The sequence below is a fragment of the Odontesthes bonariensis genome, chromosome 14, assembly GCF_027942865.1.
Source record: "Odontesthes bonariensis isolate fOdoBon6 chromosome 14, fOdoBon6.hap1, whole genome shotgun sequence".
In the NCBI taxonomy this organism is placed as follows: Eukaryota; Metazoa; Chordata; class Actinopteri; order Atheriniformes; family Atherinopsidae; genus Odontesthes; species Odontesthes bonariensis.
This window is the reverse complement of record NC_134519.1, coordinates 552,891-567,738: the sequence shown is the minus strand read 5'-3', so window position 1 is coordinate 567,738 and position 14,848 is coordinate 552,891. Positions and strand designations below refer to the sequence as shown.

Genomic DNA, 14,848 nt, shown 5'->3' with positions numbered 1-14,848 from the left:
CTTTTAAAAGTCACCAATGACCTCCTACTCTCCTCCGGCTCCGGCTCCCTCACCATTCTCCTCCTGCTCGACCTCAGTGCTGCCTTCGACAGCATCAATCACTCCATCCTCCTCAACCGTCTGCAAACCATTGGCATCATCAACTCCGCTCTCTCCTGGTTCACCTCCTACCTGTCTGAAAGACTCCACTACATCTCCATCAACAACCACAAATCCCGCACCGCCCCTGTCTCACACGGAGTTCCCCAAGGCTCAGTGCTCGGACCAATCCTCTTCATCCTCTACATGCTCCCACTGGGTCACATTATCCGCCACCATGGTCTTCACTTCCACTGTTATGCCGACGATACCCAGCTATACATCACCACCACTGCCATTACTGCTGCCATTCTCTCCACCCTCACCAACTGCCTAACTGACATCAGAGCCTGGATGAATCACAACCTCCTCCAACTCAACAGCAATAAAACTGAAATGATCATCTTTGGCCCAGAATCCACCCTCCCCACCTCCCAGCATTTCTCACTCTGCATTGATGGTCACTCCGTCACTCCCTCCCCCCTGGTCAGAAATCTCGGTATCATCATGGACCCCACACTCTCCTTCAAATCCCACATAAACCAGGTTACCAAAATAGCCTTCTTCCACCTCCGCAACATTGCACGCCTTCGCCCTACTCTCTCCCCCTCAGCTGCCGAAACACTTGTCCATGCCTTCATCACCTCCAGACTCGACTATTGCAACAGCATCCTGTATGGCCTCCCCTCCTCTGCTCTTCAAAAACTGCAATATGTCCAAAACTCGGCCGCCCGACTGCTCACTCACTCCCCCTCCAGAGAACACATCACTCCCATCCTTCAACAACTTCACTGGCTTCCAATAAAACAGCGAATCAACTTCAAGATCCTTCTCATCACCTACAAAGCCCTCAGTAGCCTTGCACCTCCATACCTTACAAACCTCCTCCACCCCTACTCCCCCACTCGACATCTCCGCTCCTCTGATCCAAACCTCCTCACTCCCATCACCAAAGTACCGCACCCTTGGGGACAGAGCGTTCTCCATCGCTGCCCCCACCCTTTGGAACTCCCTGCCCCCCGCCATCCGGAACTCCGATACACTCCCCTCATTCAAAACCCACCTGTTCAAAATCACCTACAACACCTGATAAAATGTCCCCCCCCCCCCCCCCCCCCACCCTATGTGCCTAAAGTCTGTAACAGTGTTTTTCTCTTGTCTTTTTGTTTATAAAGTCTTGTTTTTGTCTCTGCTTTCTGTTTGTTCCTTATGTAAAGCGTCTTTGAGCATTTGGAAAAGCGCTATATAAAACTTATATATACATTATTATTATTATTTTTACCTTTAAGACCAGGCTTAAAACTTTCCTTTCTTATAAAGCTTATAGTTAGGGATGGCTCAGTTGACCCTGAAACATCCCATAGTTCTGTTGCTATAGGCCCAGACTGCTGCTGGGGGGGGGCTCCCACAACAGCTCACTGATGTTTCTGAGTCATTTAGTAAGAAGTTGTTGGTGATATTCTTTCTAGTTTTTGCAAAGCAGGAAGTTCCGCATCTCCTGACATCAGTCCTCACACACTGCGACAGTTTCTGTAGTTTACAGAGTATTTCACCTTCCTCCTGACGTCACCATGAAAAAAAAAAAGTTTTTTGTTTGCGTTTCTGTGGAAACCACGAGCAGCCGCTCAGTGTAAGCGTCCACAGATTTACCATCAAACACAATCAGATTCTTTGTGTTCAATCTCAACAGGAAGTGCTGAACGCAGCAGCAGGATGTGGTGGAGAAACTTTCCCTGAGACGGTTTCTGTCTAACAGCCAGAGACGGTTTCTGTCTAACAGCCTGACAGGTGAAGCGTGAAATGCTGTTCAGAGAGTCTACGTGTAAAAGTGAGAAGTGACGACTTGTGTGTGACAGAATCTGATCCGGGAACAGCTCAGAAAACACAGATCAGTGGTGATTAAAGTGTCCCAGAACACAACACAAACATCAGCTGATTCTGTTCAACCTGTTTACTTTGAACAACAATAAAGACGATTATATGACGGATAGTTAACGGTTTCAGATTCAAGTTTGGAGCTAGATCTCAGACTCTGCAGGCCTCAGTTAGCATGTTAAAGGTTAAAGGTCACCCCAAGGTCAGAAACCCAAGAGCTACATCTCGCACTGTACACTTCCTCCCTCATCTCTCCAGCATCCCAGGCTAGAGAGCCCACAAAGTCCACAGAGCCAGCAGCCATAGAGTCCAGAGAGCCAGAGCTAGCAGCAGAGCCCAAAGAGCTAAAGCTAGCAGCAGACCCCAGAGAGCTAAAACTAGCAGCAGAGCCCAGAGAGATAAAGCTAGCACCAAAGCCCAGAGCTAAAACTAGCAGCAGAGCCCAGAGAGCTAAAATTATAGCAGAGCCCAGAGAGCTAAAGCTAGCAGCAGAGCCCAGAGAGATAAAGCTAGCAGCAGAGCCCAGAGAGATAAAGCTAGCACCAAAGCCCAGAGCTAAAACTAGCAGCAAAGCACAGAGAGCTAAAACTAGCAGCAGAGCCCAGAGAGCTAAAACTAGCAGCAGAGCCCAGAGAGCTAAAGCTAGCAGCAGAGCCCAGAGAGCTAAAACTAGCAGCAGAGCCCAGAGAGCTAAAATTAGCAGCAGAGCCCAGAGACCTAAAGCTAGCAGCAGAGCCCAGAGAGCTAAAGCTAGTAGCAGAGCCCAGAGAGCTAAAGCTAGCAGCAGAGCCCAGAGAGCTAAAGCTAGCAGCAGAGCCCAGAGAGCTAAAACTAGCAGCAGAGCCCAGAGAGCTGGAGCCCATAAAACCACAGCTTTGAGCCCCTCCCTCCCACCCACAGTTTGGGATGTCTGGAATCCATCCCTTGAAGGGGGGGGGCTGCCCCGTCGCCGGATGTCTGGCGGCCCCCCAGATCGGTTCCTGCCTCCACGTCGTCGGGAGTCTGGCCATCCGCCAGACCGCCTCCGGTTTCAAGCTGCTCCCTCCCACCCACAGACTTTTGGCTCGTCTGGAATCCAACCCTTGGGGGGGGAGGGGGGGCTCTGTCACAACATGGGATTTGGCGCCATGTTTTCACTTCTTAGTTTTGTGTTTTATCATGTTTTAGTTTCTCTTGCCTTGGTGTTTAGTCTTTAGTTTTCTAGCTCATGTTTAGTTTTAGTTTTGTCATTGTTTTTCCCGCCACGCCACGGGTCTGATGGAGGGGGTGCTTTCATATTCTCTGCTGTGAGTCTGACCCGTTCAACAACGTGAGCGGCTGCACTGGAAGTGTTTGTCTGGTTTTCACTTCTCTTTCTGTCACATTTTGTTTTTGTTCTCTCTAAAGTGACTCATGACCAGCAGAAAATATCAAACCGCAGATCTGAGGTCAGCTTCCTCTTTCTGTCTCGCAGAGACCATCATCAGTTAAGAAAACAAGCATGTTTTCCTGATAATACCGTATATATCCGCCCTGTTTGGTAAAGATTCTGAATCATATCCTACCATCTTATCACCCGCTATGGTTCTTTGTTTTCATTGACTACCCTGTACCAAATCCTAACCGGCATTTCTATCAGGGTTTGTGTCCTTTCCACCAGAAACCAACCCGCTGCCCCCTGGAACTGCTGGTGATGGGATATCAGCAGATATCTGACATTCTGTGTCTTTATAGGAGGAGTTATAAATGTTATCCAAAGGTTTTATGGGTTAGGGTTAATCATTTTTGGTGTTCGGGACAGAGAGGCCTCCTTTGTCTTTTGCTAATTGAAGAGTCTCATAGCGAATTCTGGGCTTCTTCCCCTGCCAGATGAATCCTGATATTAATTTGGTATGTTTTGGAACAGATCTAATCATGGAGGTAACACATTCATTGTTACTGCTCCCACCCTCTGTCCTAATCCTAAAACAGGGACTAGATTCCATCTGCTCAGATCAGATTTAAGTTTGGAGATCCGGGGCTCATATTTGTGTTCAGGTGTTTAGTTTTTAATCATCTTTGATTCACTTTAAATTCCTCTCTGACGGATTGGCTGGGAGAGTAATTAAATGTCAGAATGTGAGATTTGTGGGTGTTTAGTTTCTAACCTGATGATAAACCGTCCTCTCTCAGGGTTATGAAAGAATACCAAAATATATCAGAATATCATCTGCAAACAGAGCAATTCTGTGTGATCGGCCTTATCTTCTCATTCTGTCTTATCCGCTGAGTATATACTCTATATATAGAGTATATACTCTATATATAGAGTATATACTCTATATATAGAGTATATACTCTATGAAAACAGCAAATAAGAGTGGGGACACAGAACATTTCCTGTTTTACTTTGAAAGAAAGTTTCAGGTCACTTCCTCACGTGTCACCAGTCGGATCGTCTTCCCTCGTTCCTGACTGTGTCCACCTGTTTGTCATTTTCAGAGATCAGTCTCAGGTTTCAGAGCCATTTTGATATAATTGATGTTCTAGATAATGTTTCATAGAGTTTGCAGATCCTCCAGTTTCCAGGAGTGCATTTACTTTGTTTTGTTTCTATCCTCCTGAGGGAGTGCTATGTAGTGAGTTTATAGTTCAGAGTTATAGCTCCTCTGTTGTTTTTCTCTTTTCTTTTGGGGTTATTTCCTCCTTTATTCAGAGAGCTTTTTGTTTATGAGATTATTTCTTTCTGATTACTTTTCTTTCTAAAGTTTTATAGATTAAATCTCTAAATCTATCTGTTTGTGTTTTCAAATCTTCTAAATCTGTTTTTTTTTAGTTTTTTTTAGGTTTCATGTGAACTCGTGAGTGTTTCTACCGAACATCTATGTTTCTGTTGTTGTGCATTTCTGTGTCTGAGACAGATAAAAACACGAATAAGGAGGCTGTGATCAGAGGCTCTGCAGGTGTTCACATGTTTACCATCAGAGGAGCTGATTTTACAGAACTAAGTTCAGCCTGAAAACACACACAGGATGAAAGCAGGAAGGATGTGAAGAAAACACTTTGAACAACTTCCTCCTGTTTCTCACGCTCAGACAAACTTTGAACTCACTTTAAAACCACTTTATTCTTCAGGGCTCAGAACACAGAAACATTTACAGTCAGGTCAGTGTAGCAGCAACATCTGTACAGAAGCAGCAACAACAGCAACATCTGTACAGAAACAGCAACAGTAGCAACATCTGTACAGAAACAGCAGCAACATCTGTACAGAAACAGCAACATCTGTACAGAAACAGCAACATCTGTAACTATGAAGAACAAACAAAAGGACTTGGCATGGCAAGGAATAAATAAATAGTTAGCTTAAGGTAGGTGACAAAGAACATGGGGTATCACAGGAAACATGGCAAGGTGGTAACGAAGACAGGTAGGAAAGAAGAGCAATGAAGGCAAAGATCCGGCGACAAGACGGGGGAGACTGGAAACTAAATAGGGAACTGGGTGATTAGTGAGTGTGTGCAGCTGGTGGGGAATGAACTAATGAACTGAGTGAAGGGAAACTAAAGCATGGCAAAACTAAAAACTAAACATGGACTAAAAACCAAAACGTGACATAAAACATACAACTTAAAACATACAGAAACAGCAGCAACATCTGTACAGAAGCAGCAACAGCAGCAACATCTGTACAGAAGCAGCAACATCAGCAACATCTGTACAGAAGCAGAAACAGCAGCAACATCTGTACAGAAGCAGCAACATCAGCAACATCTGTACAGAAGCAGAAACAGCAGCAACATCTGTACAGAAGCAGAAACATCAACAACATCTGTACAGAAGCAGAAACATCAACAACATCTGTACAGAAGCAGAAACAGCAGCAACATCTGTACAGAAGCAGCAACATCAGCAACATCTGTACAGAAGCAGCAACATCTGTACAGAAGCAGCAACATCTGTACAGAAGCAGCAACAGCAGCAACATCTGTACAGAAGCAGCAACATCTGTACAGAAGCAGCAACATCTGTACAGAAGCAGAAACAGTAGCAACATCTGTACAGAAGCAGAAACAGCAGCAACATCTGTACAGAAGCAGAAACAGCAGCAACATCTGTACAGAAGCAGAAACATCAACAACATCTGTACAGAAGCAGAAACATCAACAACATCTGTACAGAAGCAGCAACATCTGTACAGAAGCAGCAACAGCAGCAACATCTGTACAGAAGCAGAAACATCCAGCAGTCGGCCTCTGTGGTGGACAGAAAACATTCATCACATTCTTCAGCTCTCAGAGTTTGCGGCTCAGTTCAAAGCAGCCAACAGGTGAGCAGCAGCCCAGAATCACACATTTATGGGTAAAAAAATATCAAGAAAAGTTCTATAAAAAGAAAAAACACCTGGAACAGGTTCTGCTTAAGTCCTTCACATCCTTGTAAAGTCCTGGAAACACCTGGAACAGGTTCTGATAAATTCTTGAATATGTTTGGACTGGTGGGTTGGAGTCCCACCCGCCGCCCTTTGCTGCACGTCTCCGCCCGCACTCCGTACCATCCTCTGTTCTTTCCATTAAAAAAAAAAGCGCCAAAAACTTTATTTACAAAACAGCTTCATCAGAATTGAATTGAACAAACCAAACTAAACAAGCCTTTCTTTGAAAGCAAAGCTGATCTACGGGCTCGCTGCCTTTGTTGTGCACAGACGAAGCCTGAGAGATGCAGCTGAAGTTTGCAACATCAAAGCCTGAAGGATTTAAGGAGGAAACTTAAAAACTTGTGCGTGTGAAACCTTTTAACTGCAGAATTAAAACATGAAAAGCTGGAGACATGCTGCATGACATCAGCTCTTTCTGATGGCTTTGTAGGGTTGCACCACACATATGGGAGTCGTTTCTCTCCACAGTCGCCTCAAGCCAGGACGGGAGATTGGACTGAAGACAAGTTTCAGTGCAATCTGTTGGTTTTCTTAGCTAGGAAATTGTTTTTGAATTGGCTCTATATGAATGAATTGGATTATTTTATGAATAATTATGATTACAATTAATTGAATTCCAATTGGCTTGAATTTCATCTAAGTGCCTTGAGGTGACATTTGTTGTATTTGGCGCTATATAAATAAAAATGAATTGAATTGAATTGAATATGTCGACGCCACAGCTGCTGCCACACAGGACGCTGCACCAACAGGACGCTGCATGGCGGCGTCTCACAGGGACAGGGCCTGCGAGGTGTCGCTCTCGGACATGACGGTGGCCCTGGTGGAGTTCAGGGGGCTCCTGGTCTTCCCCAGCGGACTCTTGCTGTCGGCGGGCAGCAGGCGGCGGCAGCAGCGCAGCATGTGCAGCACGTCTTGGCGGAAGCGCACGCCCACGAACACGTAGAGGAAGGGGTTGAGGCAGGCGTGCACGTAGGCCAGGCTCTTCAGGACCTGCTGCAGCTTGTCCAGCGCCTTCATCTGCTCGCAGTCCGTCAGCGTCATGTTGGAGGCCTGCACGGCCTGCATCACCAGCATGCCGTTGTAGGGCAGCTGCGACAGCACGAACACCACCACCACGGCCAGGATGACGCGCATGGCCTTGTGCTTCTGGAAGTTGCGGGTCCTGAGCAGCGTGGCCACGATGACGCTGTAGCAGAAGGCCATGACGACGAAGGGCAGGCAGAAGCCCACGCTCACCTGCAGCGACAGCACCAGGATCTTAGTGCGGTTCCCCAGGTCTGCTGGGAACACCATCCGGCAGTACTGCTTGGAGTCCACCCCGGCGGGCGTGGCGAACGCCACCTCGGCGGGCGTGGCGAACGCCAGCTCGGGCGTGGCGAGCAGCAGCGCCAGCAGCCACACCCCCACGCACACCAGCCGGCTCCAGCGCCGGCGCTCCAGCTGCGAGTTGCGAGCCATGGTGGTCTGCACGATGACGATGTAGCGGTCCATGCTGATGCAGGTGAGCAGCAGCATGCTGCTGAACAGGTTCACCTTGTACAGGGCGGAGTTCACTTTGCAGAGCGTGGCGCCGAACATCCAGCTGTGCGAGGCCTCGGCCGCCCACAGCGGCAGCGTGACCAGGAACAGCAGGTCGGCCACCGCCAGGTTCAGCAGGTACATGTCCGTCATGGTCTTCAGACGCCGGCGGTAGTTCAGGTAGATCCAGACCACGGCCAGGTTACCGACCCCACCGACCAGGGCGATGAGCCAGAAGAGCGGCGGCTCGTACCGACTTCTGAAGTCCCGGACCGACTCCCGGTCGCACATCAGGTCCGGAAGGTCCAAGCTGTAGTCCTCATAGGTGGGAGAGGGACTGAAGGACGGGTCCTAACAGAGAGACAAGAAACACCTGAAAACAGCTGAAAACACACCTGAGAAAACACCTGAAAACACCTGAAAACACCTGAAAACACACCTGAGAAAACACACCTTTATACACCTGAACTCACACCTGAACTCACACCTTTATACACCTGAAAACACACCTGAGAAAACACCTGAAAACACCTGAAAATGCACCTGAAAACACACCTGAGAAAACACACCTTTATACACCTGAAAACACACCTGAACTCACACCTTTATACACCTGAAAACACACCTGAACTCACACCTTTATACACCTGAAAACACACCTGAACTCACACCTTTAAACACCTTTATACACCTGAAAACACACCTGAAAACACACCTTTATACACCTGAAAACACACCTGAAAACACACCTTTATACACCTGAAAACACACCTGAAAACACACCTGAAAACACACCTGAAAACACACCTTTATACACCTGAGAAAACACCTGAACTCACACCTTTATACACCTGAAAACACACCTGAACTCACACCTTTATACACCTGAAAACACACCTGAACTCACACCTTTATACACCTGAAAACACACCTGAACTCACACCTTTATACACCTGAAAACACACCTGAAAACACACCTTTATACACCTGAAAACACACCTGAACTCACACCTTTATACACCTGAAAACACACCTTTATACACCTGAAAACGCACCTGAAAACACACCTTTATACACCTGAAAACACACCTGAAAACACACCTGAAAACACACCTGAAAACACACCTTTATACACCTGAGAAAACACCTGAAAACACCTGAAAACACCTGAAAATGCACCTAAAAACACACCTGAAAACACACCTGAAAACACCTGAAAACACCCCTGAACTCACACCTGAGAAAACACCTGAAAACACACCTGAAAACACCTGAAAACACCTGAAAACACCCCTGAAAACACACCTGAAAACACACCTTTATACACCTGAAAACACACCTGAACTCACACCTTTATACACCTGAAAACACACCTGAACTCACACCTTTATACACCTGAAAACACACCTGAACTCACACCTTTATACACCTGAAAACACACCTGAAAACACACCTGAAAACACACCTTTATACACCTGAAAACACACCTTTATACACCTGAAAACACACCTTTATACACCTGAAAACACACCTTTATACACCTGAAAACACACCTTTATACACCTGAAAACACACCTTTATACACCTGAAAACACAACTGAAATTGATTACCTCTGTGGTCAGGGCTGTCATGATGTCATCCATGGAAGTCAGGGTTATGTTGATGAGGTCATCCATCTTTAAAACAAAAACACACTCATGTTAGTGAGGCAGATGTCACATGGTGGTCACATGGTGGTCACATGGTGGTCACATGGTGGTCACATGGTGGTCACATGGTGGTCACATGGTGGTCACATGGTTCCTGCAGCCTGTGGAACAGCACTTCCTGTCAACATGAAAAGCCCTGAGCTCGTCATCCAGTCAGAAAAACACAACACGGTACCTTCCACAACACATTACTGTGTGTAAAGTAGTTTTACTGTGTGTAAAGTAGTTTTACTGTGTGTAAAGTAGTTTGTAAAGTTGTGTGTAAAGTAGTATTACTCTGTGTGTAAAGTAGTTTGTAAAGTTGTGTGTAAAGTAGTTTTACTGTGTGTGAAGTAGTTTTACTGTGTGTAAAGTAGTATTACTGTGTGTAAAGTAGTTTTACTGTGTGTAAAGTAGTTTTACTGTGTATAAAGTAGTGTTACTCTGTATGTAAAGTAGTATTACTCTGTGTAAAGTAGTTTCTAAAGCTGTGTGTAAAGTAGTATTACTGTTTGTAAAGTAGTATTACTCTCTGTATAAAGTAGTATTACTGTGTGTAAAGTAGTATTACTCTGTGTGTAAAGTAGTATTACTGTGTGTAAAGTAGTATTACTCTGTGTGTAAAGTAGTTTGTAAAGTTGTGTGTAAAGTAGTATTACTCTGTGTGTAAAGTAGTTTGTAAAGTTGTGTGTAAAGTAGTTTTACTGTGTGTGAAGTAGTTTTACTGTGTGTAAAGTAGTATTACTGTGTGTAAAGTAGTTTTACTGTGTGTAAAGTAGTTTTACTGTGTATAAAGTAGTGTTACTCTGTATGTAAAGTAGTATTACTCTGTGTAAAGTAGTTTCTAAAGCTGTGTGTAAAGTAGTATTACTGTTTGTAAAGTAGTATTACTCTCTGTATAAAGTAGTATTACTGTGTGTAAAGTAGTATTACTCTGTGTGTAAAGTAGTATTACTGTGTGTAAAGTAGTTTTACTGTGTGTAAAGTAGTATTACTCTGTATGTAAAGTAGTATTACTGTGTGTAAAGTAGTATTACTCTGTATAAAGTAGTTTCTAAAGCTGTGTGTAAAGTAGTATTACTGTTTGTAAAGTAGTATTACTCTGTGTAAAGTAGTATTACTGTGTGTAAAGTAGTTTTACTGTGTGTAAAGTAGTTTTACTGTGTGTAAAGTAGTATTACTCTGTGTATAAAGTAGTATTACTGTGTGTGAAGTAGTATTACTGTGTGTAAAGTAGTTTTACTGTGTGTAAAGTAGTTTTACTGTGTGTAAAGTAGTATTACTCTGTGTGTAAAGTAGTTTTACTGTGTGTAAAGTAGTTTTACTGTGTGTAAAGTAGTTTTACTGTGTGTAAAGTAGTATTACTCTGTGTATAAAGTAGTATTACTGTGTGTAAAGTAGTTTTACTGTGTGTAAAGTAGTTTTACTGTGTGTAAAGTAGTATTACTCTGTGTATAAAGTAGTATTACTGTGTGTGAAGTAGTATTACTGTTTGTAAAGTAGTTTGTGTCACGCCATGGGACTTATGTTTTTAGTATCATGTTTTCAGTTACGTTTTTGTGTTCAGTTCATGTCTTGGTTGATTTTTAGTCTTGCCATTGGTTTTCCCCTCACTTCCCATGCCTGTTAATTAGTTCATTCCCCTCACCTGTCTGTCATTGTCACCAGCTGCACTCCCCCTCTAATCACTCCCAGCCCTCTATTTAGTCTCCTGTCTCCCCCGTCTGTTTGTTGGTTCTTTGTTTGTCACTCCTGACCTGTTCGATGCCCCAACCTGACCCGCCCGCCTTATTACCCGTTTTGCCCATGTACCTCGTCTTTACCAAGTTAAGTATTTATTTATTCTAACCCATGCCAAGTCTTTTTGTTTGTTTATCCACAGTTAAGTTTTTGATATCCGGCTCAGCCGCGCTTTCTGTTGGTACTTTGTTTTTTTTGTATAATAAATTCAGTTTTCTTTTGAAAAGTCCGCATCCGTGTCCTTCCCTACACCCAACCCTGACAGTTTTACTGTGTGTAAAGAAGTATTACTGTGTGTGTAAAACAGTATTACTGTGTGTAAAATAGTATTACTGTGTGTGTAAAACAGTTTTACTGTGTGTAAAGTAGTATTACTGTGGGTAAAGTAGTATTACTGTGGGTAAAGTAGTATTACTGTGTGTAAAATAGTATTACTGGAACCTGACTGACACATACAGAACAACAGAATTCGCTGCAACAAACCAAAGTTAGTTTTTCCTTCCCCGTTAAAACTGGAGCTTTATCTCAGTCACATGTAAATTTTGGAACTATCTGGATCATATGTTGTTGTTTACATTGTTACATGCTCTGAGCTGACAGTTTCCAGTACTTTCTGATACATTTATGTTTATGTAATATATATATATAACATTACAGCTAACATCAAAGCTGACAAATAGAAGTTTCCCCTGGTCTCCATGCACATGTGGAACACCAGATAACATCCTCGTCTTTATACTCTGAACAAACATGAGATGAAGTAACAGGCTGCTGATCCTGAGCTGACATGTATGTGATGAGGAGCAGAAGAAGAACTCACCATCAGGCGTCTCTTCTCCTCTGCGGCGTCTCACAGTTTGATGCTTTTCTCACTTTGTGTGTCACTTTGTGCCCGTTAAACCACAGACACGAGTCAGAGGAAGAAGCTACGCAGACGTTACGTCAGCTGGCAGGGGGAGGAGCCTCTGAACCCAGACTGCCCGCCATCTGAAACCCAGAACACACTCTCACGCACACAGTCAGAAACACGCTAACTCAGGTCTCAGGTTGTATAAATCTGAACAGAATAAAATCCGCTGCTCCTCAGCAGGTAAACTCAGTAAATCCAACCTCAGATCAACACATGACACATTACACTGTCTCATTATTTATGGAGCACAAACACAGAAGCTGTGAAAAACTAAGTGAACCCAGATCATCAGCCCTCCACCACCGTGCTTTACAGCTGGTATGCTGTGTTTGGTTTCCTCCAAACGTGCTGCTGTGCATTCTGAGCAAACATCTCCACTTTGCTCTGCTCTGTCCAAAGGACTTTGTTCCAGAAGTCTTGTAGTTTGTTCAGATGCAGCTTTGCAAACCTAAGCTGTGCTGCCATGTTCTTTTTAGAGAGAAGAGGCTTTCTCCTGCAGCCCTTCCACACAAGCCACACCTGTTCATTCTGTTTCTGACTGTGCTGGCATGACCTTTAACCTTTAACATGCTGACTGAGGCCTGCAGAGTCTGAGATGTAGCTCTTGGGTTTCTGACCTTTAACCTTTAACATGCTAACTGCTAACTGTCTCTAACTTTTCATCTGTTGCCTGTTTCAAACTGACTTTCGCCTCTTTGTGACGGTAACCATGACGACGGCCTCCTATGATTCAAAGCTGGCCACCTGGGGACTTTTGAACAGTAAAATCTGGCGCAGTAGAGCTGAGGTGTCTGTGGTTACACGCCGAGAACACAATGTACTTCTGTTGGTCTCCACTTCCTGTTCAGTCAAACACGCATAGCCAGTAAACGGATCAATAAAGGTTATTCAAAGACACGAAATCCAGGTGTACAGGGAACCTGTGGATGATCAGCTGATCTGGTGTCATCGGAACCCTTTAGGTTCTCTGAACTCCAGGTCCAGGTCCAGGTCCTGGTTCTGACGGGGTCTCCATCATGTTGTGTGTTTATAACACTGAGGTCCTCACAGAGGCAGCTACCCACGTGTGTGTGTGTGTGTGTGTGTGTGTGTGTGTGTGTGTGTGTGTGTGTGTGTGTGCGGCTGCAGCTTGGCACACCATGTGGCGACACACTTCCTGTCAGCACTGAGTAAACAGCCGGTCATGTGACTCCTTCTTCTTCTGCTGTCACATGCTGGTTGTCATGGTGACCACCTCCACCTGACAGGAGTCCAGAGTCCAGAGTCCAGAGTCCAGAGTCCAGAGTCCAGAGTCCAGAGTCCAGAGTCCCGACCCAGGAGCCTTATTCCATTGTCTTATTTACCTAGACTGTATCTATCTATATATATACACACACACACACACACACACACACACACACACACACACACCTACCTGAGGAGCTAATGATCCAGTTTTACACCGCCATGGTTCAGTCTGTTCTCTGTTCATCCATCACCGTTTGGTTCGGATCAACCACCAAACAGGAAAAAACAGACTGCAACGGACAATAAGGTCTGCAGAGAAGATTATTGCTGTCAGCCTGACCTCCATCCAGGATCTGTCCCTGTGCAGAGTCAGGAAAAGGGCAGGTAACATCTCTGCAGACCCATCACAGCCTGTTTACTGACTGTTTACTGACTGTTTACTGACTGTTTACTGACTGTAACATCTCTGCAGACCCATCACAGCCTGTTTACTGACTGTAACATCTCTGCAGACCCATCACAGCCTGTTTACTGACTGTTTACTGACTGTAACATCTCTGCAGACCCATCACAGCCTGTTTACTGACTGTTTACTGACTGTTTACTGACTGTAACATCTCTGCAGACCCATCACAGCCTGTTTACTGACTGTTTACTGACTGTAACATCTCTGCAGACCCATCACAGCCTGTTTACTGACTGTTTACTGACTGTAACATCTCTGCAGACCCATCACAGCCTGTTTACTGACTGTTTACTGACTGTAACATCTCTGCAGACCCATCACAGCCTGTTTACTGACTGTAACATCTGCAGACCCATCACAGCCTGTTTACTGACTGTTTACTGACTGTAACATCTCTGCAGACCCATCACAGCCTGTTTACTGACTGTTTACTGACTGTTTACTGACTGTAACATCTCTGCAGACCCATCACAGCCTGTTTACTGACTGTTTACTGACTGTAACATCTCTGCAGACCCATCACAGCCTGTTTACTGACTGTTTACTGACTGTTTACTGACTGTAACATCTCTGCAGACCCATCACAGCCTGTTTACAGCCTGTTTACTGACTGTCACATCTCTGCAGACCCATCACAGCCTGTTTACTGACTGTTTACTGACTGTTTACTGACTGTAACATCTCTGCAGACCCATCACAGCCTGTTTACTGACTGTAACATCTCTGCAGACCCATCACAGCCTGTTTACAGCCTGTTTACTGACTGTTTACTGACTGTAACATCTCTGCAGACCCATCACAGCCTGTTTACTGACTGTAACATCTCTGCAGACCCATCACAGCCTGTTTACTGACTGTTTACTGAATGTAACATCTCTGCAGACCCATCACAGCCTGTTTACTGACTGTTTACTGACTGTAACATCTCTGCAGACCCATCACAGCC

The 14,848-nt window shown here is 44.8% G+C and overlaps 1 protein-coding gene across 1 annotated transcript; it reads right to left on the bottom strand.

The window, feature by feature from the left end:
* Nucleotides 1-5,019: 5,019 nt before the first annotated feature.
* ccr9a (chemokine (C-C motif) receptor 9a) lies at nucleotides 5,020-12,230 on the bottom strand. The gene is made up of 3 exons (XM_075482457.1): nucleotides 12,120-12,230; nucleotides 9,482-9,547; nucleotides 5,020-8,221 (listed from the first exon to the last, which is right to left on the bottom strand). Exons 1-3 carry the CDS (start codon nucleotides 12,120-12,122, stop codon nucleotides 7,121-7,123), a joined length of 1,170 nt encoding a protein of 389 aa, XP_075338572.1. The 5' UTR covers nucleotides 12,123-12,230; the 3' UTR covers nucleotides 5,020-7,120.
* Between the last annotated feature and the right edge of the window lie 2,618 nt (nucleotides 12,231-14,848).

What these genes read in the sequence shown, in the direction of transcription:
- ccr9a (XM_075482457.1), bottom strand. An exon ending in TGACAGCCCTGACCACAGAG is followed by an intron (nt 8,222 to 9,481) that starts GTAATCAATTTC and finishes TCTCTCTGTTAG; the next exon opens with GACCCGTCCTTCAGTCCCTC.